General features: G+C 42.2%; 7 protein-coding genes across 13 annotated transcripts; 4 read left to right on the top strand and 3 right to left on the bottom strand.

Moving 5' to 3' along the window:
• Positions 1–63: 63 nt before the first annotated feature.
• On the bottom strand, positions 64–2,524 carry LOC117134625 (transcription factor Ouib). Its single transcript, XM_033294214.1, has 5 exons — positions 2,366–2,524; positions 1,568–2,301; positions 1,393–1,503; positions 222–1,328; positions 64–170 (listed from the first exon to the last, which is right to left on the bottom strand). The coding sequence occupies exons 1-4, from the start codon at positions 2,477–2,479 to the stop codon at positions 1,211–1,213; spliced, it is 1,077 nt and encodes a 358-aa protein (XP_033150105.1). The 5' UTR covers positions 2,480–2,524; the 3' UTR covers positions 64–170; positions 222–1,210.
• Positions 2,525–2,589: 65 nt separating this feature from the next.
• Positions 2,590–3,453, top strand: LOC108603552 (N-acetyltransferase 9-like protein). Its single transcript, XM_017992470.1, has one exon. The coding sequence runs from the start codon at positions 2,647–2,649 to the stop codon at positions 3,259–3,261; it is 615 nt and encodes a 204-aa protein (XP_017847959.1). The 5' UTR covers positions 2,590–2,646; the 3' UTR covers positions 3,262–3,453.
• Positions 3,454–3,550: 97 nt separating this feature from the next.
• Positions 3,551–7,272, bottom strand: LOC108603548 (mothers against decapentaplegic homolog 4). 4 transcript variants are annotated; one of them, XM_017992464.1, is made up of 9 exons: positions 6,662–7,272; positions 6,328–6,599; positions 5,777–6,140; positions 5,447–5,674; positions 4,764–5,345; positions 4,430–4,709; positions 4,200–4,368; positions 4,013–4,139; positions 3,551–3,960 (listed from the first exon to the last, which is right to left on the bottom strand). In XM_017992464.1, the coding sequence occupies exons 1-9, from the start codon at positions 6,720–6,722 to the stop codon at positions 3,755–3,757; spliced, it is 2,289 nt and encodes a 762-aa protein (XP_017847953.1). In that variant the 5' UTR covers positions 6,723–7,272; the 3' UTR covers positions 3,551–3,754. The 4 variants fall into 4 exon arrangements, with proteins under 4 accessions (XP_017847953.1, XP_017847954.1, XP_017847955.1 ...); XM_017992465.1 differs by having other exon boundaries at positions 4,764–5,342; XM_017992466.1 differs by lacking the exon at positions 5,447–5,674.
• A 126-nt stretch (positions 7,273–7,398) lies between these two features.
• LOC108603549 (negative elongation factor B) lies at positions 7,399–9,466 on the top strand. The gene is made up of 2 exons (XM_017992468.2): positions 7,399–7,455; positions 7,550–9,466. The coding sequence occupies exons 1-2, from the start codon at positions 7,399–7,401 to the stop codon at positions 9,332–9,334; spliced, it is 1,842 nt and encodes a 613-aa protein (XP_017847957.2). The 3' UTR covers positions 9,335–9,466.
• A 664-nt stretch (positions 9,467–10,130) lies between these two features.
• Positions 10,131–19,571, top strand: LOC108603473 (actin-binding LIM protein 2). 4 transcript variants are annotated; one of them, XM_017992315.1, is made up of 10 exons: positions 10,131–10,656; positions 14,656–15,641; positions 16,214–16,270; positions 16,421–16,977; positions 17,037–17,210; positions 17,270–17,409; positions 17,647–17,735; positions 18,496–18,562; positions 18,621–18,862; positions 18,922–19,571. In XM_017992315.1, the coding sequence occupies exons 1-10, from the start codon at positions 10,653–10,655 to the stop codon at positions 19,033–19,035; spliced, it is 2,430 nt and encodes an 809-aa protein (XP_017847804.1). In that variant the 5' UTR covers positions 10,131–10,652; the 3' UTR covers positions 19,036–19,571. The 4 variants fall into 4 exon arrangements, with proteins under 4 accessions (XP_017847804.1, XP_017847802.1, XP_017847803.1 ...); XM_017992312.1 differs by lacking the exon at positions 10,131–10,656 and adding an exon at positions 14,310–14,587; XM_017992313.1 differs by lacking the exons at positions 10,131–10,656; positions 16,214–16,270 and adding an exon at positions 14,309–14,587.
• A 3-nt stretch (positions 19,572–19,574) lies between these two features.
• On the bottom strand, positions 19,575–21,010 carry LOC108603475 (CG32939). Its single transcript, XM_017992316.1, has 3 exons — positions 20,867–21,010; positions 20,581–20,736; positions 19,575–20,516 (listed from the first exon to the last, which is right to left on the bottom strand). Exons 1-3 carry the CDS (start codon positions 20,987–20,989, stop codon positions 20,049–20,051), a joined length of 747 nt encoding a protein of 248 aa, XP_017847805.1. The 5' UTR covers positions 20,990–21,010; the 3' UTR covers positions 19,575–20,048.
• A 346-nt stretch (positions 21,011–21,356) lies between these two features.
• Positions 21,357–24,693, top strand: LOC108603472 (protein O-GlcNAcase). The gene is made up of 6 exons (XM_017992311.2): positions 21,357–21,631; positions 21,691–22,450; positions 22,515–23,193; positions 23,247–23,320; positions 23,379–23,803; positions 23,864–24,693. The coding sequence occupies exons 1-6, from the start codon at positions 21,385–21,387 to the stop codon at positions 24,676–24,678; spliced, it is 3,000 nt and encodes a 999-aa protein (XP_017847800.1). The 5' UTR covers positions 21,357–21,384; the 3' UTR covers positions 24,679–24,693.
• Positions 24,694–24,875: the final 182 nt, after the last annotated feature.

Raw genomic sequence — 24,875 nt, 5'->3', positions numbered from 1 at the left:
AAGTGTTAATTCAACAAAACGTTATATGCTTGCATTTATTAGAATCGGTTAAAAAATATAACAAAATATTGCAAATATTATATTGTTAGTGGCAACAATCAGTCAATAAATATTTAATTATTAGCAACGTCAATTACAATTATTGAAGCAGAACGTGCTATTAGTGGGAGCTGCAACACAATAATATGAATTACTATTGAGCAATATACAATAAAAATTACCTCATTTATGCTGTTTTGGACTCCAGTGCCATTGAGATGGAGTTGAAACGGTAGACGACGTTTGCAGCACTTCCTATTAACTTCAATCATTAAATAATACACAATGAAATCTATAAAGATTTTGTTCAATCTAGCGCATTGACTTATAAGCAGAGTAGAGAGCTGCTTCAAATTGATGATCAAAAGCCTTAAATCACCAAATCGCAACTGCTGTGCATTACCTAAACTAATAACATTAATGTTGGCTAATTTCATCAGCACACACTTTAGAAATCGACTGGTTGGATTGCAAATGTTTAACAACTTTAAGGAAGTTAACTTAGATATGTGCTTGCCGTTATCCAAGCTTAATTCTGTGCCAATACGTAGGTACTTCAAGCGATCTGGACAGCACAGTGACAATTTTTGGAAGAGTTTATCTTCAGTATTGATAAATTGTTGTATATCTAAGCCTGTAAGTTGCGGTAGTTGTGCCAAACATTCATAGTTCGGATGAAAAATGCTTTCAATTGTTAGGTTTCTCAGTTTCCGCAAGTGCTTGCTGATTTCCACAATAATATCAGCCAGTTTTTGGTCTAAAAGTAATATTAGCGAATGAACATTTTCAAAATAAACGCATGCCTTTATCATATAAGCATCCTTAGGAAGGGGTGTCCTTTTCCAATAGAAGGAATTCTGGGGCGTGTCTGAGATGGACAATACATGGATTTTGTATCCATGAAGCATAAAGAATGCTTCCACTTCAATAGGCGTCCAGTCCCTATGCTGCTCATACCAAGAGTAGGTTCTATAATCGTCCCAAGGTAGCATTTCGTAGATGAACTCAAAACGCTTACACGTCGCCCCCATCATTATTTGATTCTTCGGCTCCAGCTGTTGTAAAATAAGCAGCAGACACTCATTGGGCAGATCCAAAATATGCATTGTTTTGTAAATAAACTAAATTTATAAAAATATATTTAATAAATATGTATGCTAAGCTAGTGATCTTATGTATTGACAGTCTCAATGTCAATGACACTCTGAGCATTTTGTTCGTGACCCTTGGAACGAAAATGTGCAGCCAAATGTGGTCGTCGCATAAAGGATACTTTGCAAATTTCGCAGCTACAAAATCAAAACCAATTTATTATTCAGTATATGTCTATCATAGATTATATAATATACTTACTGAAATGTACGGACTCCTGAGTGACTTAGCATGTGGACTTTGAGTTTGTTGTTCACTGTAAAGGCCTTATCACATTTGTTGCATTTATATGGCCTGTAGTTTGTATGGCGGCTGAAAGAAAATTTATTTATTAAATAAATATACATTCATATACTTAAAAGACACATTGGCTTACTTGCGCTCATGCTGTATTCTGCCGCTATGGTCGGCAAATGTTTGCCCACAATATTGACAAGGATAAGGCTTTTCGCTGAGATGCGCCAGCTCATGGCGTCGTAGTAAGTGTGGCGTATAAAACTTTAAAGTACACTGCTTGCATTCATAGTTCTTAACGCCCGTATGCCGTAAAAGATGCACTTTAAAATTGCTTGGACAGGTAAAGTGTCTGCCACATAGTTCACAAATGCAATCCCGCTTACGCCGTTCACGCTTAAGAGCCACTATTTCCTCCTCTGTCAACTTGCTCCAATTTATTCGCGGTGTGTGCTTGGTATTGGCAACAAAGCTAAGCTTAACATAAAGTTTTTCAGTCGGCTTAGCTTGCTTATCGGACACACCTGCTGGTGGTTCAGCTGATTCTTCTGTCGAAGTCACAGCTTTCTCTAGTTCTACGATCTTATTTGGATTATCAGTTTTCTCTTCCTTCACTCCACTTGACGCCTCAGACTCCGTATCTTCTTCATAGTCGTCATCTTCGCTCTTTGATTCTTCTCTACCTTCAGCTGTGTACTGTGACTCCAGTTTTTCTACTTCTTCCAAATCAATTTCTTGCAACGCTTGTGTTATACTTTTACTATTCATAAGCCTCTGTTGAGTTCTTATTATGCGCTCCCGAAACCCAACGGCCTCTCGCAGCGACACTTCACAAGGCCCACAAATGTGCACAGGAAATTCGTTGCCTTCTGGTAACTACATATAAAGATTGTCGTAGGTATGTACATATGTTTACATTTCTTTATCAGCATATACTTACAAATAGTCCTGTAAGTGCTTCTATTTGATGCAGCATTATGTTATTTGGCTGTTTAAATAGATTATTGGCTGTCACGCAGTAGATCATCTTACCACAAGTACGACAATGCGACATTTTCACTCATAAACAAAACAAATTTATTTATTTTTTGTTAATGCTTTCTACCTCTATTCTCAACAAATCCATTTATCGATAGCCAATTGCATTGTGTCAACAAACGATGTGACTGTCATCGAGAACAGCTGTTACTTGTTTTGTAGTTGCTTCTCACATTAAAAGTAATGCGTTTAAATGAACACGTTAAATTGGTTGGTAACCGTGTGTTGCTTGTGCCCTATGAGGCGTCTATGGTGCCTAAATATCATGAATGGATGAGTGACGCCACTCTGAGAGATCTTACCGCCTCGGAGCAACTATCATTGGAGGAAGAGTACGAAATGCAGCTGAGCTGGCGAGAGGACAACGACAAGCTCACTTTTATTATACTCTGTGCAGAGACGTACGAAAGGACCAAAGATGAGATCACAGCAATGGTGGGAGACACAAATCTTTTTATACACTGCGACGAAGAGAGCGGTGATTGTGTGGCGGAAGCTGAGATAATGATAGCAGCAGTCGAGGCACGCGGCAAAGGATATGGTCGCGAGGCTATGCTGCTCATGTTGAAGTATGCACAGACACAGCTGCCGCTGAAAAAATTCGAGGCCAAGATTGACATAGACAATGCGAAATCTATACGTCTGTTTGAAAGCTTCCAGTTTGTCGAAGTGCGACGCGTTGAGGTATTCCATGAGGTGACTTTCGACCGTGCTATTACAGCCGCTTGGTTGGCCTGGCTAGATGAACAAGTGCAGCTGAAATGTGAACACTATGGTGCAATTGATAAAAGTAGTTAGCTACTAATTGAATTTATACTTTGTTTATTACATTTAATTTACAACTACTTGCCTTACATATTGCATTTTATGTGTAAACTCTGACTGCAGCTATAGTCATTGCGTGTGTAATGCTGTATATGTGGACTCGTGAGCTCTGTGGCAGCATATGCTAGTCAGTTATAAAATATATAAATGAATATATTTTCATGATTCTGTGCTGTATGTTTTTGTTTATAGCTATTGTACATAAAACTAGATGCCTAAACTTGTACAGCTGCAGTTTCAATTTTTTATAAAAATTATTATTAAATAATTAAAGGCAAACATAATTACATTCATAATAGCAAAACAAAGCTAAATATTTTATACTCTTTTGTTTGCTTTTTGTTGTTGTTTATGCGCTTAACTTAACATGATAGCTGCTCAAAATTAAACTTAAACTAACAATTACGACGCTTGCATGTTTTGAATAATAAATATGTATGCGTGTGTATGTGTATGTGTGGCTCAATTAGGCAGCCGCTCCATCGATAGGCATGGCATGGAGCACCTCATCCAGTAGCTGTAGTGCACGATGCAAATGCACCTCGATCCAGCAGGGCGTCTCCTTGATCGATTGTCGCGGATAATCTGGGCCCCAACCTTTGACAAAACTCAGCCGCAATATGCAAAGTCGGCGTAGATCATCAACGCCAATACCAGCAGCAGCTGTAATGCCTACAATTCAAATAATTAGCAAAAAAAATACACAATTATTATTTATACATACTTCTGCCGCCACCTCCTATTTGCTGATTGGAGACGCCAGCGACTGCGGCCGCTTGAGCAGCGGCTGCCGCCTGTGCATTGGTGGCAAGCGAATGCATCTGTTGATGGCACTGGCGCAAATCAAACACCTGCAAAAGAAACAGCATTAGCATTTGGAAAGTTTTTTTAAGCATTTTTATAGCATTTACTTTGATGCAGGCAGCTGGATAAATTTTATGTACAGCATCGCCAGGCGTGCGACCCGCTTCTCGATCCAGATAATAGCTTTGTACAAAAACAGAATTATCACTGAGGCAACGCAGCCATACATCACCCTCGCCACGCAAATCCAACTGCACGCCCTTGCCTATATGTAGTCTAAAAATGTAGCGAAAGTGGATTTAGGACAGTTCATAGTAAACACAGCAATAGAGCTTACCTAGCACGCTCAGACTGTTCCGTACGATGCACATTACTGAGCGCACCCAAGCAGAAACGATTGCCACCCGAGGGATCCACATATCCATCGATAATGACATTCGGCTTGGCCGAGGGCACCTTAAATGTCTCGCCCACCTGTGTGTCGAGCTCAAAGTAAGCTATAGAGCACCAATACTCTGGTGCTGGTTGTCGTGATAGCAAACGTAGCTGTTGTTGCTGCTGCTGCTGTGGCTGCGCCTGTTGCGGTGAAGCCAGATCTCCAGGCAACGCCGAGTTCCCTGCAATTATCAAAAGCATAATAAAATAAATTGCGACAGGGCATTTTAACTTACAATAGGCGCCAGGCAGTGTACGCGGATCAGGCGGCTGCATCGACTGTGTGTAAGTGAGTGTATTTGGACCAGTCCAGGTACCAGTTGTGCCACCACCGCCACTGGTCTGACCTCCAGCATTACTTTGACTGCCAGGTGCCGGCTGTTGTTGTTGTTGCGCTGACGGTGACTGTGCTGCACCATAACCGCCTGGCTGACCAGCCTGTGGCTGTGGCACATAACCATTCTGCTGCTGTTGCTGAGCATGCACAGTGCCCGAACCTTGGCTGTTATTGGGATTGCCGCTGTTTACGCTTTGCATTTGTGCATTTGCTGACGGTGTACCATAGCCATAGCCAGCAGCATTGGCAGCATTGGAATTGCTCCCAGATCCTGGTACATTGGGTGTGCCACCACCTGGCGGCGGTTGTTGTTGCTGCATCGCCATCGTGGAGGCGTCTGTGGGTGAGCTGGCTTGTGAGTGATGCACGCCATTGCCCTGAGCGTTTGCTGCTTGTGTTGGCGGGGGTGGCGGCGCCATTACGGGTCCAGGACCAGTCACAGCATTCATGGCTGCCATGCCGGGCATGCCATGCGGTACTGCTGCAAGCAAGATAATTTATAAGATTTGCATAACATTGGCAAATAAAAGAATATGAAACATTTGAGCTCAAAAAAATTAAAGAAACCTAAGCATGGCTTACAAAGCGTGTGCGGAGCTGCTTGGGATGGGTTTTGTGGCTGTTGTGGGGCGGACTGCTGCTGCTGTTGTTGTTGTTGTTGCTGCTGTGGAGCAACACGATTCATACGCGATGGTGGCGTTGGCGGCAATGCCATCCAGGAGCTACGTGAGCCATTACCATCTGGTGGCTCAATTTTTGGTATTGCGCGCCCGGCAGCGTACATTGCACTCATTTGATTAGCATCGGTAACTAAAAACGTAAAAGAAAACAAAAGAAAACCCAAGCAAAATGAAAAAATAAAATAAAATAAAAACAAACCTAAACTATACAAAATAATATTTGCCTGCATACCATAGTCACCTGGTCCAGGACCTTGCGGCGGATAGCCATAGCCCGCAGGTCCCACCATTTGCGTGGGATGATGCTGTATAGTACCAATATCATTGCCATCAATATCCATGCCACCCACTAATGAGCCGGCTGAGTATTCATCCTTGACCAGACGGCTCGGGCCCGACTGCAAACTCAATCCGGACAAATCAATGCCCGGTGAAACGACGCGCTCATAGTGATAGGGATTTACACAAACTGAGTCGCACTTGAGATCGAATGCATAGGAGCAATATTTGACGTGCTTTAGCTCGTTCTTATGCAGATCTGGCCAGCGCCAAATGCGCGCGTAAATCACGTGTGGAAAGCCCTTGCGACCGGCCACCTAAAATATAAAGCATACATATAAAGTATAAATAAAGCCGCACTAACAACAAAACTGTCGCGTATCGCAAACGGAAATACTAAACACAAAGCAAAACAAATGAACAAACAGACCACCACTCTAGCGATAAGAGAATGAGCGAGAGAGAGAGAGGGAGAGCAAGTCTCTCTTTAAAGCACACGCTTACCTGTAGACGGCCGTCGAGTGTGCGCTGTATGGTAACACATTTGCTTGGATGTGCGCCATTGGTGGTTATGGCCGTTATCAGTGAATCCAATTCGTCGCGCTTCTCTTTCAGTTTTTTCACTAGCGACTCTATGGCGCGCTTGGCAAAGCCCTCGCTCTCGCCGCCCTGACGATGGCACATAAGCGAATGCACAATGCTGAGGCAGGCATCAGCTGAGGTTGGCGCATTTGAAGGAGGCGGCTGTGGCATTTGCACCATGTCACGCACAATCACTGCAAAAAGTTCAGAAGACAGTTAAGCGCTGGATATTGCAAATTCAAGCCAGCTAACTTACTGTCCTGTGGCGTAACGGCGCCGTACATGTGTCCGGAGGGCCCCGCTGCTGGCCCAGCCATCCCAAAGTCCTGGGCAATGCCCAGACCACCGCGTGCATGGGCATCCACTTCGGCGCTGTTTGTGTCGCCGCCGTCACAAAATCCGTATCCAGCTGATGGCCACAAAGCGCTGCCGCAAAGCGTTGCACAAACGCACCGCCGATCCCCTAAACAAAGACAAGCACGCGAATGTGCGCACAAAACAAAACGGCAGATTGGCGAACGCAGTCGCCTAATCACTCAGCCTCCACTCTTCTCCCCACTTTGCAACTATTTTTTACTTGCTACAAGCTTTACACAAAGCAGTTGTTGTAACTTTACACACACACACAAAGTATGTTCGAGTGTGCAAAAGAGAGCGCCTTTGGGGGTGTTACACACACATTTAAAACACACACACACGCACACACATGTATATATACACGCAGTTAAACTTGAACTCCCACAAAGCTGGTGTAATTATGTATCCTTCTCCACTGCTTCTTCACCTCAACGTCCGGCAGCAACAAGAACTCCGGTACACAAACACACACATATACACAGCCGCAGGCCGCTTATAAATGTTTTACTACGACTTTGTTTTATGCACAGTTTTTTGTTTGCACTCTTTAGCTAAACAATACGAAAATGCATTTAATAATTTTCCGCACATCCAGCCAGTTTTCCACCAATTTGCTTTTCTTTGCTCTCTCTAGCGATGGTCGATAAACTTGTTTCAGTCGTCTGGTCACTGTTACTCACCACTATCAGACTGGTAAGTGCGCCAGGCGCCATGTGTAGCAATACACTGTCATCCATGCATGGTTTAAAACGAAAACCGAAAAAAACAACAACAGAGAATTTTGTAGTGTTTTTGTATAAAAATGAGCGCACCGGCTAAGAACGTTGGCACCGGCTTGGAAGATGTCAATATACCAGGTCAGGCATACTTGCGTGAGGCGCTGACCTCCTGCACAGATCCCTTAAAGGCCATCGAGAGTTTTCAGCTGGAAAATGGCGTACTCTTGCCATCGTTGCGTCCCATGCTGCCCCTTTTGGATTTGCATGGCGTCAGACGTCTGGACTTTCATACGTCACTGATGGAAGAGCTAAGAGACAAGTTAATTGCACACATTAATGAGCTGGGCCAAAAGGACCCACGGGAACGGGACAAAAAATTAAAGGAGCTGCTGGTCAAGAGTTTTCCGGTGGTGCGTGTTAAGCAGCTGCGTCCCGTCGTCATGGCCATTCTGAGAAACACACAGCACATTGATGACAAATATTTGCGCATATTGGTGCGGGATCGCGAACTCTATGCTGACACGGACACGGAAGTCAAGCGACAGATCTGGCGCGACAATCAGTCGCTGTTTGGTGATGAGGTGTCGCCGCTTCTGTCGCAATATATTCGCGAAAAGGAGCATATACTCTTTGATCATACCAATCTGAATAATTTGTTCTTTCAGCCTACGCCCAAAGTACGGCGTCAGGGCGAAGTAGTGGAGAAGTTGGCCAACATGATTGGCACTAGCGTCAAGCTGTATGACATGGTATTGCAGTTCCTGCGAACGCTCTTTTTGCGCACACGGAATGTACATTATTGTACGCTGCGTGCGGAGCTATTAATGGCTTTGCACGACTTGGAAGTGCAAGAGATTATCTCTATTGATCCTTGCCATAAGTTCACCTGGTGTCTGGATGCCTGCATACGTGAGAAGAACGTGGATATAAAAAGATCGCGCGAGCTGCAAGGCTTTCTGGATAACATTAAGCGCGGCCAGGAGCAAGTACTGGGTGATTTATCCATGACCCTCTGCGATCCTTATGCCATTAACTTTTTGGCCACGTCGGCCATTAAGATACTACAACATCTAATCAACAACGAAGGCATGCCACGAGATAACCAAATTCTTATATTGCTGCTGCGCATGTTGGCTCTGGGCCTAAGCGCTTGGGTCATGATCGATTCGCAGGACTTTAAGGAACCCAAGCTGGACAGTCAGGTGGTTACTAAATTTCTACCCGCGCTCATGTCTCTCATGGTGGATGATCAATGTCGCAGTCTACATGCCAAACTGCCACCCGATGAACGCGAATCTGCGCTTACAACCATTGAGCATTCTGGCCCGGCGCCAGATGCTGTAGAGGCGTATATACAAGAGAGTTCGGTGGCAAGCATTTTGGCCATGTATTATACACTGCACACGGCGCGCACTAAGGATCGTGTAGGTGTGCTGCGTATCTTGGCTATTTTGTCCAGCTGCAAGGATGATCGCGCTTATGAAGATCCCTTCCTGCACTCTTTAATTGCGCTCCTCATACCCATGAGCGAAGAGTTCTCCACCGAGGACTTTTGCACCACACTCTTCGATGAGTTTATATTCGCTGGACTCACGCGTGAGAATGTAACTTCCAGGCACATGCTTAAGCTGCTCTGGTATGTGCACAGCAAGTTGCCTGTGGGACGTCTCGGCACTTTGATGAAGGCCATGCAACCTACTACGGCGCACAATGAGCACATTCATAAGCTTTACGAGACGCTAAAGGAACGCATTGGCAGCGTTGCACCCCCAGAGACACCGCCCGCCGAGACGGCAGCTGGATTTGAAGCACCACTCAGTGTACCAACGCCGGGCCCACATTATAATGCTTAATATCTATCCTTATATGCTTTAAGTTAGTCGTAATTTAACATGTAAGCTTGCAAATATTCAGCATAATGACAAAATTAAATACAGCAGCTGCTTAAGGTGGAAGCACCAATTAATTGATATCTTATTAAAAATATATGCTTTTTAACAGTTCATTCCTTTTGTACTGATATATTTATAAAACATATATTTATCAAAATAAAAACTAATACAACTTAAAGATAAAATCATTCAATAAAGTAAATAGTTTTAACAATTGCTTTATTAACAAGTTTAAATTATTTTGACGACAGGTTTTCAAATGCATTAATTTTGATTTTAATCAGATTTGAATGCATTATTTCGATGTGGATTATTCTATTTTTATTTTCACTGCATTCAACTGTTGAATTCTTTCATTGAAATGCAATTCAAACTGCTCACGCAATATTTCGATAATATTTGCTGGTTCGATACGTCATCGCACTTAGGATAATATGTGCTAATTGGATTCTTGTTCTTTCGAGCCTGCTCATATTTTCTTATTTGTCGTTGGACTTGGTTCATCTTTATTTTAGTTCGTTAGTTCACTAAGTCTGTATTAAAACACAAGTAGAAAAGCTATTTTTATTATAAAGAATCTTAGAAACAAAATAGAGCAAAGAACTAAGTAACAACAAGAAAAGTACGACTGAGCTGAACTGGTTCAGTTCGCTCACTTTAGTGAATTTGGTTCGTTCGCTCGCGAGCGACAACACTATTTTACAGTGGGTGTTATTTTTAAAAGAATTATTTGTGTTAAAATTGTTGCCGAGCCGTGAGGTTGTGTTGTCGTCGCCTGTCGGTGTTTGTTGGTGCGGGTGTTATTTTTTTAATAAGAATATCTTTCAAGAGAAATTTTATATATAAAGTAATTCGTATTCACTGTGATTTTGTGGGCAAATCGAAAGCAAATACCATTTGTGAATAAAATAGAAAAAGGAATTGTGCGCACGAATTGTTTTAAATTAAAACAAATAAGAAATATAAAAGGTTTTTGCACACACACACTCACACTATATAATTCTAAACTACACCGCTAGCCACCTACAATTAAAAAGGAAATCCACGTGAACTGCGAATGTATCTAAGAAATATACAAATAGAAAAAAATCCAAGCAGTTGAAAAATTGTTAGTGAAGTGAAGTGAAGGGGCAGCCAGAGTAGTGGTGACCTGTGCGCTTGTATTTGTTGTCTTTTCTACGCGCGCGTCTGTGTGTGTGTGTGTGTTTTGTGTGTGAGCCGCGTGTGTTTCCCTCCCCCATATCGCAGGCAAGAGTGCGAAGAGTAGCAGTATATCGTTATGGGTAAGTCTGAGAGTGTATGCCGACAAAAGGTATATATGTGTGTGTGTGTGTGAGCGAAATTGTGCAAAGGCACACAGCAATAAGTGTATGAAGTGAAAGAGGGTGGCTGGGGGACAAGCGCTCTCTTAGGCGCTCTCTCTCTCTCTCTCTCATTTTGCCACTCCTGAAGATACTCATAAGTGTGTGTGTGTGTGTGTGTGTGTTCACTTGATGGTATTATCGCATTAGTAACGTATTATGGCACGGCATAAGAAAAAAATCATATAAAGTTGCGCTGACACTAGTATATAGTGGCATGCATTTCGTTAAGTTAATCAATATTGACCAGCTGGTGGAGCACATCATCTGAGAGCGCAGCACTGCATGCGTTCCCACAGGCACACACACATATAAACGCAAAACACATGTGTGTATACGAGTGGCGGTCTCTCGTCCACTCCCCATTTTTAGTGCTCAGCTGCGATGACGTCAGTGTTGTTGTAAGAACAAGTTTTTTATGCGTTTTTATTATTTTTTGTGTTTTGTTGTGCCTTTTTCGATATTCTTTTCAACTCTTTGCGTCCCAAATTAACTTGATAGCGTACATAGCTGAGCGAATCAATCTCAAAGTGCAGGCAACGCAGACAACTGCAATTACACACGTTACCGTTATGTTAGGGCGTCGACTTTAGCGTCATCTTTATGCCTTTGAATTTTACCGTTACCGCATTGTATGATCATTCTAGTGAATGCCATAGTTACAGTTAGAGCTATTGTCTGCTTTTTACTCAATGATTAATTACTTGGGTGGCTCTCGTCCGGTTGGGGGCCCTAATTAAGTTCATGTGCTTTGCTTAAGTACTTGGTGCTCTCGGTACTTGGCAGCAAACACTTGTAGTTGTGTGCGTGCTTAAAATGTCTAATTGACTTGAGGCCAGCACTCCCTCCACCTCCATCTCCACCACTTCCTCTGCCCTCCCCGGCATGCCCTTATATGCATATCCGTAATTTGTGCATCGTACGTTTGGTTGGTCATTGCTCGTTAAACGATCAACGCTCTCTGCCCTCTCTCTCACTCTCTATCTCTATCTCTCTGCTACATAAAAGGCTTAACAATAGATAAATAAACAGCATAAAACAACAACAACAGCATTTACTCAATATGAATTCATGACGAGCAAGCACATTGACTTCCCAATGGGCCTTCAGTTTTTGGGGTTTTTGTGGTTATGTGGTTATGCTTGCGTTGTTGGTTTCCTTTAACGCGCCACATACACGAAATTGAAATGAAAACGAAAAGTGAAAAAAAAGGGGCAATGTTGTTGCATTGATGCCTCATTTCTTTTTGTTGAGTTTAAACTTTTGAGTTTATTTGCCTGTCAAAATTTATTTTTGCCCCCCTCATTTACTTGCCTGTTGATTTGTTCAAATTGCCTGCGCGACTGCAACTCATTTTCCCAAGGCATTTACTATATGGGTCAGAGCACTTGCGTAGAAAGAAAGTGTTGGCGGCTACGCCACCTGCCCACTTCCCACTTCCCACTTCCCACTTTGCCTGCTCTGCTCTGCTTGAGACTCGCTGCGGCCCACGTCGAAGTTGTCTATGCCTAATTGAATAAGTTATTTTTGTAGACGCGGCGTCATCTTAGCTCTCGGTGTGTTGCATTTCACTTTTTATCTTATAAGCAGACACAGGAAGCACTTTCATTGCGTTAACTGCAGGCCAAGCGCATATTACGTATACGTCAGGTGAACCGAAATAAACACACAAAAACATAGCAAAGCCATTTAAGCATTTTATTTCCAAAATTAAATTTCTACAGGTATGTTTGTGTTTTAGTTGTTTTTATGATGATCACATATATACTTTTTATATGTTTGTTGATGTGCAGACGTAAGCAAAGCTGTGGAGAGTGTAGGCGTTTGGCAATATGTTTTTTGCTTAGTGAAATTTTCGATGTTGAGTCTGTATTGCAATTCAGCAGCAGCAGCAGCAGCAGCAGCTACGCATTGTTTTGACCTGCAATGTCCTTGACTTTAGCCGCATCCTGTTCAAGGCTATGACGCATACAAAGCATAGATACACACTCAATTTTGATTTTGATTTGTCAGACTAGAATGGCATTTGCTATACTAAGTAGGGCGCGGCTTTAATTAATTTAAATATGTGGCCTGCAGTTTGACCTCACACATTCAAACATTCAATATTATTTAACCTTGGACTTGCCCCACACTCCCCGCTCATTTGTTTGTCAGCTGTCGCAGCGACCGGTTTGTGTGTGTCTGTGTGTTTACACAAATTCAAACTCAAATTCAAATTTAAGCTTTAAACTACGTTTACGTGATATTCTGTCGCTTGTTGGTCTCAGAACCTGTTTTTGTGGCACATGCTGTTACGCTTTGCGCTCGTCTGACACAACTTCAAATTACTTGAACTCTATTCGCATATAGTGTTTGTTTTTTTTTTTTTTTTTTGCTGTTGTGCGAGATGACATCATCCAGACAGCCGTGGTGCCGCCATTAATTATAATAAAAAAAGCGAAAGAAAATGCTTTTGCACTCGTTGGCTTTCGTTTCTTGCTCGGCATTTGTCGAAGTCTCTTGCAAAATTTCTTGCACTGCCCGCAGCTGTTTAATTATCATAACTTGGCTAATTGTTTGGAAAAACTCTGAGCTCAAAATAAAAGTTTAATAAACAAGCTGCCAAAATCAATAATTCAAATGCTACGCGCTGTGAAAAATATGCTTGATTGCATAATAAACAAGCAAAGCGCCCACATACAAAAACAAAAAAAAAAATAAGCTAGCGATAGAATTAATTGAAGCACGTACAAATGTGTGCGTATACGTAATGTTCGTATGTATGCTCTCTCTCATTCATCAGGCAAACGTCATCATTATAATGCCAACTGCTTATCAATAAATACTATTTTGGAATACACACAAATGAATATAATACAAAAAGCCGAAAGGCAAATAAAAACATTAGGCAGCCCAGCACAGAAGAAAAACATAACAACAAATTTTGTACAATTTGTTCAAGCTATATTTTTGTAAGCAATTTGTGTGTGTTTGTTGAAGCTTTTGTTATCTAGTAAAACAATAGAGCGCTAATGTTTGGCTAGAAAAGTTGAGAGCTTTTGCAATCAGCCGACATGCCTGGAAATTTGTGGCTTTGATATTTTCTAAAAATAATGCGAGTTTTAAATGTATTTATTACGTGAACAATACAAACTACAAGTTAACAACAAAGTGTAAATAAATTAGCACACACAGACATGAAAGACAGAAGCGAGAGAATGAGAAGCGCTCAAGTGGGTTACAAGTAATACGGAGAAAGATAATGGTTTTTGCTTATCGTGCGATCAGGTTGCTCTTCAGATATCATTGCATTGCATGCACCCCTGCTGCAGCTCCTCTCTTTAGTTTACCCTTTTTTGAAAGCAGCTGACGCCCTGGTTTATATGCAATCATATATCAGACAAATTGCTGAGAAATTTGCTTAAGAATTTTGTTATTTACCTATAGAAACACTTGTGCGCACACACAGACAAGTGTCTATATAGTATATCAAGTATATGCCGCCCTTGGCCTTATCAATGATAAGATTAACTGTTTGCGCATGATTCATAATATATTAAAGTATGCCTAGATAAATACTTACAAGGGAAAACTTGAAAACACAAACATCTACTGAATATACAATATATACAGCTATTGCTATAGCTCAATTCATAGTTGGTTCTCAAATCTGCATACTATTTCCACCCCCCACTGATACACACACACTCACAACCACACACATACATGCATACACGCATTGGGGGTAAAAAGCAGCACAAGGTTGTAGCATTATCACATCACATGAATATGACATCAGCGGCTGATGATGAACCATACAATTATATGTATACATATTACGTATACGTAATCTGTATTAAAGTCAGACTTTGTGCGTTGATTTAATTGCCGTTTGCGCCACACTAATCACTCACAACTTTCACTCCTCGCTCTTCGCAGGTAAACAAAAAATTTATTGTGCAAAGTGCACAAAGAAATGTTCCGGCGAAGTTTTGCGCGTGGCGGACAATCATTTTCACAAGGCGTGCTTCCAGTGCTGTCAGTGCAAGAAGTCTCTGGCCACCGGCGGTTTCTTTACAAAGGACGGCTCCTACTACTGCATACCTGACTACCAGCGCCTGTATGGCACCAAATGCGCAACCTGCCAGCAGTATGTCGAGGGCGAGGTGGTCAGCACCATGGGCAAGACGTATCACCAGAAATGCTTCACGTGCTCCAAGTGCCAGCAGCCCTTCAAGTCCGGCAGCAAGGTAACCAACACCGGCAAAGAGGTGCTTTGCGAGCATTGCGTATCCGGTGGCATGCCACCGAATGCTTCGCCTTCGCGTCAGGCGGGCGTTGCCTCACCTGCGCCGCCGGCGGAGAGTCCCACGCGCGCCACCGCGCATCAGCAGATGACGGGCGGCGTCTTGTCGCACAAGGCGCAAATGAAGGAGGACTATGATCCCAATGACTGCGCCGGCTGCGGTGAGCTGCTGAAGGAGGGCCAAGCGCTCGTCGCCTTGGACCGGCAATGGCATGTCTGGTGCTTTCGCTGCAAGGCCTGCAATGCTGTGCTGAATGGCGAGTACATGGGCAAAGATGCGGTGCCATATTGCGAGAAGTGCTACCAAAAGAGCTTCGGCGTCAAGTGCGCCTACTGCAATCGCTTCATCAGCGGCAAGGTGCTGCAGGCCGGCGACAATCATCACTTCCATCCAACCTGTGCCCGCTGCACCAAGTGCGGCGATCCCTTTGGCGATGGCGAGGAAATGTATCTGCAGGGCAGCGCCATTTGGCATCCGCGCTGCGGTCCCGGCCCCTCCGAGTCCGGCATCATACTGAACGGCCGCCCAGGCACCACCTCCGTCACCGGTGGCGTCTCCAATGGCAACTTTACAGACACCGAATGCGATCGCATGAGCTCCAGTGCGCTCAGTGACATGGTATGTACTTGCAACAGAGAATGCTGCATCGCTACTCATACTAATGTGAATGCACACTCACTAACACACACACACTCAAACACTTTACTGCACTAATTACAATTTATTTGAATTTATTTTGAATTTATTTATTTTTTAATGCAGAATGCACTTGCAATTATTTAGGGATAACCACTCACAATAAATAATTTTAGTTCTGTTGAAAAAATTTATAAACATTCTTTAAATAGCACAACGATTTTTAAAAATTCCCATAGCAATTTAATTGCATAAATATGCATTTTCTACAATCAAACAAATTTTAAAATTACACACATACTAACAAACTTTATTATTTTGAATTTTTGCTTTACAACATTATTTTTGATTGCTCTAAAATTAAACAATTGAATCATTGATTCAATTGAAAAGGAGCTTAAGTTCAATTTATTTCTTAGCAATTTCTTTTAATTGCAATTCCCCCTGTATTTGATTTGCAAGTGTATTCAGTCTTCGGCCTGTTCGAAGCTCGACTTTTCATTTATAATTTTATTGTTTTGAGCTTGCGTTATGATTTTTCGTTCGTTTTGCAGTACATCCGTTCCAGAACACCGAGCATTAATGGTTCAGTTTATTCCTCTAGCCGCAAGGTTTGTTTTTGAATTTTAATTTTATGATTTCGATTATGTTTATTTTTTGATTTGCCTAACTAAAATCTACATGCAAACCATGTCGCAGCACAAATAAAACTTCAATTTTAAATGAGTCTATAAACTAATTGAGCTAAATTTAAATTGCAGCATTATCGCACAGTTAGTCCGGGGCTGATATTGCGCGAATATGGACGACCGAATGGCGAGGATATTTCACGCATATATACCTATAGCTATCTGACAGATGCGCCGCATTATTTGCGCAAGCCAATCGATCCGTATGACAAGACGCCGCTGTCGCCGCACTTCCATAGGCCCACATCCTATGCGACGGTGAGCAATGCGGGCTCTGTGGCGGGCAGTCGACCACCATCGCGTCCACATTCGCGCACGCGCAGCGCCATGAAGGTGCTGGTGGATGCCATACGCTCGGAGACGCCTTCGCGGCCCAAGAGTCCGGGCATGAACAACGAAGAACCAATTGAGCTGTCGCACTATCCCGCGGCCAAGAAGCCACCACCAGGCGAGCAGCCTAAAATCGAACGCGATGATTTCCCAGCGCCGCCGTATCCCTACACAGATCCGGAGCGCAGGCGGCGCTATAGTGACACCTACAAGGGTGTGCCCGTATCGGATGATGACGATGAGAACGTAGAAAACGGACAGCAGCTCAATGGCAAGGTTAAGAATGGCGAGGAGCAAACGTAAGTCAGCAGCAGTTTGTCAAGCAACTTTTATAAAATTCACTTTTATTTTACTTTAGACGCCTGCAACGCGAGGCGGAGCAGTTGGAGAAGCTTAACTCGGGCATTGGCTCAGCTATAGCCAAGGATCTGAAGGAGCACGCCAAGTACAGAAAATGGAAGCAAAACAACTTGGATCCGCGAAATGCCTCGCGCACACCCTCCGCCTCCAAGGAGCCGCTCTACAAACTGAGGTTAGACCCAAAACAAAAATGTTTAAAACTCATTCTCAATTGTTGACTTGACTTTACAGATATGAATCGCCACTTGGCGCCTCGCCGTCGCGTAACTTGGATCACCAGAAGCCTTTCTATGAGGATGAGATGTTCGATCGCTCGACTAGCTATCGCGGTTCGCTTGGCAAATCCCTGGGCAATGCGCCAAGCTACAATGGTAAACATTTAGGCATTTTCGACATAGGCTTAGGTTTATTCTTAATTTGATGGTATAAATTCTAAAGCCAGGGACCGTTATTATTATTACAATAATACAATACAATTAACAATAATTCTTTTTAAATTTAAGACAAAATTTGTTTTTAGCAAGTAAAAACATAATTTTGCTTCAAAAAAAAAATAATAATAATCGAAAACGGTCCCTGTAAAATCAAAATATTATATACGTTTTTAGCCATACATTCCTATCGCTCGCCGCCCAAGCCCGGATACGGATTCAGGACGACCACCTTGCCGCCGTATATACGCAACGGCTACAGCTCCGTAAGTGCTGCTATTTTTGGTCGCTGGTCGTTGCTCACATTGGTCTTGGTCTTGTTCTTGTTCTAATCAACTATATCTAAAACTAATATATAGCATATACATTTTATATAAGCAACATAACTTGGCGCAACTTGTGGCTGACTGCAAACATTTGTCTCTCTTTCTATATTTCTCATAACTCATGCTGCTGTGGCTGTTTGGTTCGCTGGGCTCTCTCTCGCTCGCTCGCTCTTTGTCTCTGACTAACATAAATCATTTCGTTAATAATTCAACTGGTTGGTCTGCTGTCTAACATTTGCTACTCCTACCTATCTATCTATATATCTGTCTATCTATGTGTGTGTATGCCTTCGTATACGTATTATTTGTTGCCTCACACACACACACACATACAATCATACACGCTTGACAAACATTTACACACTATAAACTAATACATCTAACCATCATCAACAATGGCTCAGTGGTGAGTGCGCTGCGGCATGTACCGAAGCCCGGATACGGTCTGGCTCCACGCTCACACACATTCAGCTCCACAACATCTGCCGCCGCCACAACTTTGCATGGTGCCACTGTAAGAATTGCTTTAGCTATTTGTTCTTTCAAGCGCGCACAACTCTCTTTTGTAGACATACTCACCTGACACTTGATTTTGGTTGATTAGTTTTTTCTGTTTGTTTGCTTAGTTTAGCTATTGCATGTTTTATTCAAGCTCTGCCAGCGCTTTGACTAATTGAACTTTGTTTCTTCTGTTGAATAGGACTTCTCCTATGGAGGCTTGGGCGACAAGACCCACAGCACGGATCTAAGCTGCGGAAAATCAGAGGGTAAGCCGAGCAGCTATATTATATATCAATACTGTTTTAAATTTTACTCTTTCTATAGCTTCAGTTGATTCAATTACTGAGGGCGACAGGCGCGCACTAATGGGCGGCGACTTGCCCGCATCGAGCACATATTCGGGCGCTTTGTCCTATCACTATCCTCAGGCAGGACTAATAAGACGCAGTTTGCCCAACATGGCGCACTCAATGCTGGTGCATGAGCCTGCCAAAATCTATCCCTATCACATACTGCTTATAACGAACTATCGTCTACCCACAGACGTTGATCGCTGCAACCTGGAGGTAAACCATATATATGCTATAATGTAATAACCTATGCTAATCTTATTATCTATTTGCAGCGTCATTTGTCAGACATCGAATTCGAGCATATATTGCAGTGCAACAGATCGGAGTTCTATAGGCTGCCACAGTGGAGGCGTAATGAGCTCAAGCGACGCGTTAAACTTTTTTAAAGAGTTCTAGCTGGTATTGCCTCTGCAGTATGAGGGGGCGTGGCAGCTGAATTTGCGACAAAACCAAATTGAAACAATTACCTTAATATTGATGGTTCTTAAGTCTTAAGCAAGGCCAGCAAAGGCATATAACACGAACACCAACAAAAACAACAACATGATAAACTATGCTAATTTCACAGCCAGTTTTGAAACACGCTTTAAGTATAAACGTATATACACAGCTCTGATGAAATAGAAAAAAGCTGAGAGATAAAAACAAACAGTTTAAAAGATAGGTATACTAAAGTTCGAAGGCAGCTTCGATTTATTTTTTTAAGCATTAGTTGCGCTGCAAACTATTTAAATTCTCTAAGAAAACCAAAATGTAATAACAAAAAGCTAATTATTTACCAACTTCGGTTTACCGAGGCTTACACACGCTTGTAGAGCTGCTTCTAAGCATTTGTTCCTAAAGCCATTATTATAAACAATACACATGCCTGTGTGCATGTAGTTTGAATTTTTGCCAGTCTACAGGTGTAAACAATTGTAAACAAAACAGTGTCAGTCAAAAAATTATTATTGTATTTTCTTGCATAAAGGCTTTTTTTTACATAATTATTATATGTTTGTTGAATCCAGCTTATTTATAGGCAGTATGCATCAAAGAATGAGAAATGAATGTACCTACAAAAAATTTCAGCAGAGACAACCCGTTAGATGTTCGGCATTAAATATACGCTAAACACTTTTGCAAGTTTTATTTATTAATATATATTTTATTTATTTAAATAGAATATGTCAAAGAATAAACAAGATTATAATAAAACAGGACAAAACGAAGCTAACAATGTTTACATGTTAAAACCTTATATAATGTACATGTGAGTATATAAAATTAAATTCGTTTGCATCGCGTGACTGGAATGTTTAGTAACATACATACATATATATATATATATAAATAGAGATTTTGCTATGTTTCACAGCTTTCTTAGCAATATTTCTTGCCGAGAATGCGTGTGAATGAGTTAGTTTTGTTTTTGTAACGTATCATCTGTGCGTAGATTGTATGTCAGTTGTGTTTTCATTACCGTCAAGCTGCTGCCAATAATCTGCTTGTGATAGATTTGTCGCGTGACAAAGCCTAGATCATCATAGAAGTCACGCTCGGTCTCTTGCCACTCCGAAATGGTGCATTCCAGCGAGGCGTATCCAGCGTTAACACTATTCTTTGATACCAGACCGATCATCGGCTCCATGATCTTTTGGTAAGGATAATGTTTGGCAATCGCAAAGCGGTAAATCCAGGCCGCATTATAGACAGCATTGTGATTTTTAACGCTAATGGTTGCCACTATGCGGCGACGGAATTTGTTCTTATAGCTCTCATCAAATGGAGCATTCTCCATAAATATCTGATAGCTAGCCTCATTGGGGGCACAGCGAAAGATGAAAGGCTCATAGCACTCAGCAACAAGTGATTGCGATGGCTTCACCTAAAAGCAAAAATACTCAGCATTTTGACACATTTTTTTAAATTAATTAAACTCTGTTTATTACCCTCATTAGTTCTACAGCCTTGGAATAGAACGAGAAGTATGTGCTGGTAAAAAGAAAAAATACGCAGCCGGGAATAGTGAGCACACAAAATAATAACGGCACGCCCAGAAAAATAAAGAATATGGCCCATGTTATAACTATAAACTGCAGTGTTATCTGTAATGAAAAGTTAACAAGCAATTGATTAGTACTTTCTTCTATAGACACTCTTGAGATGCACCCACATTTGTACATAGATAAATCACGAAACTTGGCAGCGGTCCAATAACAAATTAAGATCCCTTACCTCGCGAAAACAGAATGTGAAGAAGGACTTGGAGGAGAATGACATGATGTAATCCCTCACGAGCTCCTGGCACTTGAGCTCGTCATCTTGTCGATAGTTGCGTATTACAATAAACGGCTGCATATTGCATTTAAATAAAATGGCTTAAACACAAAAATCAAAACAAAAATGAGTAAATTGAACTGAGTCGTCTGGTTCAGATACAAATCAAATAAGCGGTTCATTTGATGTGAGCTACCGCAGCTGTTGATTTTATGCGTAAATTCTATCAGCTGTTTTTTCAACAATTGACAATTTTTTGTAGATTTAATAAATCTGTAAGCTTGTTTATACGACCAGTTAAGGAGTATTTTTTTCATTTATATCTGCTATGGCTTAGTAGTTCATTTCCATCAGCCGTTCAATTGACTTGGCCACAGCTGGTCACACTGTCCAAAAATCCACTAAAAAAAGTTGTTTTGCCGCTTTTGCTTATTGCAAATTTTGCAGATTTGACTCACGTATCTCAACCTGATTCTATGAAAATGGAAGACGGGGCTGCAGCTGCTGTGGAACACACTACGAACGATCAACAACGTCAATTTATTTGCGGAGTAATTGAGGGCTTCTATGGTCGGCCATGGACCACCGAGCAGCGCAAGGATTTGTTTCGCAAATTGAAAAAACTAGGCATGGACTCGTACATGTATGGGCCAAAAGATGATTATAAGCATAGAGCATACTGGCGCGAGCTGTATACTGTTGAGGAAGCGGATCACTTGTCAAGTAGATAAATATAAACTTAGTTCTTCATGTTTTTTTTTATTTACACTAAATATTTGCAGGTCTCATAGCGGCGGCGAAAGAGGCAGGTATAGTCTTTTACTATGCGCTTTCGCCGGGCCTAGATATGACGTATAGCAGCCAGAAGGAAATTGCAACCTTAAAGCGCAAGTTAGATCAAGTTTCGCAATTTGGCTGTGAGGCATATGCGCTGCTCTTTGACGATATCGAATCCGAACTGTCCAAAGCGGACAAAGAAGTATTTCAGACATTCGCCAATGCTCAGGTCTCAGTGACCAATGAGATTTACACGCATTTGAGCTGTCCCAAGTTTCTCTTCTGCCCAACACAATATTGCGCTTCACGCGCTGTGCCAAACGTTGTGGACTCAGAGTACTTGAATACCTTGGGCTGCAAGTTAAACAATGAGATCGACATACTCTGGACGGGCGACAAAGTGATATCAAAGATCATAACTATTGAGTCAATACAAGAGATAACAGAGGTGATCCGTCGTCCGCCTGTTATTTGGGATAATTTGCATGCAAATGATTACGACCAAAAGCGTGTGTTTCTGGGGCCATACACAGGTCGCGCGCCAGAGCTAATACCATATCTGCGAGGTGTAATGACCAATCCAAATTGCGAGTTCTATGGCAATTTTATAGCAATACACACGCTAGCATCTTGGTCACGTTGCAGTATGGATTCTAAAATGAATAGCTCGGTGAGCGCTGATATTAAGCTGGAGACTGAAAATGAAGATGAGCTGCCTGTGGAGTGCCTTTCGAAAAACATCTATCATCCACGCCTGGCGCTTAAGTAAGCTGATTTGCAAGTCTATAAACAAGTAGAGTAATATATATATTTTTTTTCAAACAAATAGAAATGCAATAAATGAGTGGCTGCCCGAATTCTTCAAAATAAAAGAGGCCTTTGGACCTATTACCAAGCCGCAGCCACAGGTGGAAATGGTGATGCCCATAATACCCATAATACCTTCTATCAACACCTGTATGAGTCTGACGACAACCACTACCACTACTACAAATACACGCACTGTGCCTGAAGTGAACACCACACAGCTACAGGCCTTAGCGGATATTTGCAGTACTGTTAGCTCAGCCATGGCGCCAATTTCGAATCCAGTGATGAACTCCTTAGTATCGCCTACAAAAGTTGTAACCAACGATGATATTTTGAATCCAATACCAAATGCGGTTGCTTCATCTATTGAATTACCAGAGAAGATACCCATATCTATTGTGCCAGTGCCCATAATGGAAGCCAAGGGCGTTGACTGTACTATATTTGATCCGCCCAATGAGAGCGCTCCTAAAGAAAGTCCTGTGTTGGAAGATATTGTGCTGGATGAAAAGGGCGAGCAACAACCGAATCCAAATGAGGACACTATGTTGGAAGAGAATAGTTTGAGTCCATTAAGCGCAGGCTTGAATGAACCTATGGAATGTAGCAGCAGCATCAATTCGCAGGTCTCGCCCAAGCAAACTAAATTGGTGTCGGATGATGTGGTTATGATGGAGGAATCAACAAATGACTTGAATGTAAGTTCTGCCGCCTGTTTATTATTTAATTTTCACATCTAATTAAATTGCAGACCATGCATGTGGAGAGCACTTCATCATCGCCCTTATCGAATGCAGAGATGCGCGAAGATGACCCAGAAGCCAAGTACGCATAATTGCAAATGCAAATATTATGCAGTAAATAATTAATTTCTTTGTTTTAGATCAATTGATGTTGAGAATAAGATGACTATCGACGACTTATACCTGCTCTGTGATCTTTTTTATTTACCCTTTGAGCATGGCAGTCGTGGCCTTAAGCTACTCAGCGAGTTCCAATGGCTTAAGACAAATGCAACTGTGTTGCTCCAAGAGCGTGCCGCTGGTAGTGGCGATGGGGTTAAGAATTTGAAGCCTGAGATTAGCGAGTGGTTGCAACGTTCGGATATATTCGATAAACTTTGTGGCAATGTGCAACAGCTGCTGGTGAAAATAGCCAATTGTGAGAATAAGGAAATATGCCATGATTTATACTCTTATGTCTGGGATATATCAGGTGCGCTATCGCTGCTCAACTGCTATATCAAGTGGCTGGCATTGGGCCAGTTTCCACAAAATTCAGCTGCCTACACAGAAGGCAGTTACACCTGTAAGTAATACCTGTTTATTTCCAACCCCAGCACAACTAAAGTTAATTTTACTTCCACAGGGTTTAGCAAAGGCTGGAAGGAAGCATTTATGTCGGGCGATCAGGAGCCTTGGGTATTCCGCGGTGGACTCATTGCTGATCTGCAGCGTCTGATGCCCGTGGACTCGGGTAACGATTTGTTCATATACAAGCTGCCAGAGCAAGCCACACCCAATTATCATATGCTCAGACCCTATAACATTGCCGATGAACAACAAATTTCAAATATTTGCACGCGCGTCTATATGCAATGGAATATGCCTACCGTTGAGAAGGATCAGCTGAGGCTGCCTACACACCTTTCCGATATTGTAGCTGATGGCTTAGTGGGCGCTCACATAACATTGCATCCGGAACTTTGCATTGTGGCTTTTGACAAGAACGATACTATTGTGGGTTATGCCTGTGCTGCCTTAGATGTGAATAAGTTCCAGCGTGATGTGGATGTTTGCTGGCTTCCCGAGATGCGTGAAAAGTATTCCAAAGCTTTGTTGGAAAATGATGCAGAGCACAGCACAACTTTACAGCCGCTGGTGGCACAATTTGTGGAAATGTTCCATAGCACTATAGTCAGCTGTCCCTGTGAAGTCAGCAATTCATTTCCGGCGGTCCTAAGTGCTGCCACTCTTCAGCAGGCAGAGCAACTGGACAATGGTATTGCCAAGCGACTACTAACGGTGCTACTGGGTGCCCTGCGCGCCAATGGCTGCTTTGGCGTGCACGTCTGCGTCCCCGAGCAAGATGCCGAGCAATTGGGATTTTATGCAAGAATTGGCTTTATGGAGGTTTATCGCGACGAAAGCAACAAGCGTGTGTATTTAGGCCGCCGTTTCTAGCAGTCGCTGCAAAGATCTCGCATTATTGTGCTCAAACCGCTACGCTCGACATTTTAGGCGCTGCTTTTTCACACATTTTTCATGCTCGTTCCTTAACACTAACTTAAACCGTACGCTCGTATTTTTACGCAAGTGTTTGTTGTGTGTCATTCATGGTATCTTCCTTCTAATATTAACGTAAAGATTTTTTTATAATA

Source organism: Drosophila busckii, chromosome 3R (assembly GCF_011750605.1).
Source record: "Drosophila busckii strain San Diego stock center, stock number 13000-0081.31 chromosome 3R, ASM1175060v1, whole genome shotgun sequence".
Taxonomy (NCBI): domain Eukaryota; kingdom Metazoa; phylum Arthropoda; class Insecta; order Diptera; family Drosophilidae; genus Drosophila; species Drosophila busckii.
The sequence above is the reverse complement of the archived record's forward strand: the minus strand, read 5'-3'. Positions and strand labels throughout refer to the sequence as shown.

Excerpts from the sequence above, each read along its gene's own strand:
- LOC108603473 (XM_017992312.1), top strand. The coding sequence starts at position 14,443 with ATGCATACACGCATTGGGGGTAAAAAGCAGCACAAGGTTGTAGCATTA. Across the intron at positions 16,978-17,036 it reads AAGAATGGCGAGGAGCAAAC|ACGCCTGCAACGCGAGGCGG; the intron begins GTAAGTCAGCAG and ends ATTTTACTTTAG. Across the intron at positions 18,563-18,620 it reads AAGCTGCGGAAAATCAGAGG|CTTCAGTTGATTCAATTACT; the intron begins GTAAGCCGAGCA and ends CTCTTTCTATAG.
- LOC117134625 (XM_033294214.1), bottom strand. The coding sequence starts at position 2,479 with ATGTCGCATTGTCGTACTTGTGGTAAGATGATCTACTGCGTGACAGCC. Across the intron at positions 1,504-1,567 it reads AGAATACAGCATGAGCGCAA|CCGCCATACAAACTACAGGC; the intron begins GTAAGCCAATGT and ends ATTTTCTTTCAG. Across the intron at positions 1,329-1,392 it reads TCAGGAGTCCGTACATTTCA|CTGCGAAATTTGCAAAGTAT; the intron begins GTAAGTATATTA and ends TTGATTTTGTAG.
- LOC108603475 (XM_017992316.1), bottom strand. The coding sequence starts at position 20,989 with ATGCAGCCGTTTATTGTAATACGCAACTATCGACAAGATGACGAGCTC. Across the intron at positions 20,737-20,866 it reads TCACATTCTGTTTTCGCGAG|ATAACACTGCAGTTTATAGT; the intron begins GTAAGGGATCTT and ends TTTTCATTACAG. Across the intron at positions 20,517-20,580 it reads AGGCTGTAGAACTAATGAGG|GTGAAGCCATCGCAATCACT; the intron begins GTAATAAACAGA and ends TTTTGCTTTTAG.
- LOC108603549 (XM_017992468.2), top strand. The coding sequence starts at position 7,399 with ATGGTCGATAAACTTGTTTCAGTCGTCTGGTCACTGTTACTCACCACT. Across the intron at positions 7,456-7,549 it reads TACTCACCACTATCAGACTG|TGTTTTTGTATAAAAATGAG; the intron begins GTAAGTGCGCCA and ends AGAATTTTGTAG.
- LOC108603548 (XM_017992464.1), bottom strand. The coding sequence starts at position 6,722 with ATGGCTGGGCCAGCAGCGGGGCCCTCCGGACACATGTACGGCGCCGTT. Across the intron at positions 5,675-5,776 it reads TCCTGGACCAGGTGACTATG|TTACCGATGCTAATCAAATG; the intron begins GTATGCAGGCAA and ends TTACGTTTTTAG. Across the intron at positions 4,710-4,763 it reads TACACTGCCTGGCGCCTATT|GGAACTCGGCGTTGCCTGGA; the intron begins GTAAGTTAAAAT and ends TGATAATTGCAG.
- LOC108603552 (XM_017992470.1), top strand. The coding sequence starts at position 2,647 with ATGCGTTTAAATGAACACGTTAAATTGGTTGGTAACCGTGTGTTGCTT.
- LOC108603472 (XM_017992311.2), top strand. The coding sequence starts at position 21,385 with ATGAAAATGGAAGACGGGGCTGCAGCTGCTGTGGAACACACTACGAAC. Across the intron at positions 23,321-23,378 it reads GAAGATGACCCAGAAGCCAA|ATCAATTGATGTTGAGAATA; the intron begins GTACGCATAATT and ends TCTTTGTTTTAG. Across the intron at positions 23,804-23,863 it reads CACAGAAGGCAGTTACACCT|GGTTTAGCAAAGGCTGGAAG; the intron begins GTAAGTAATACC and ends TTACTTCCACAG.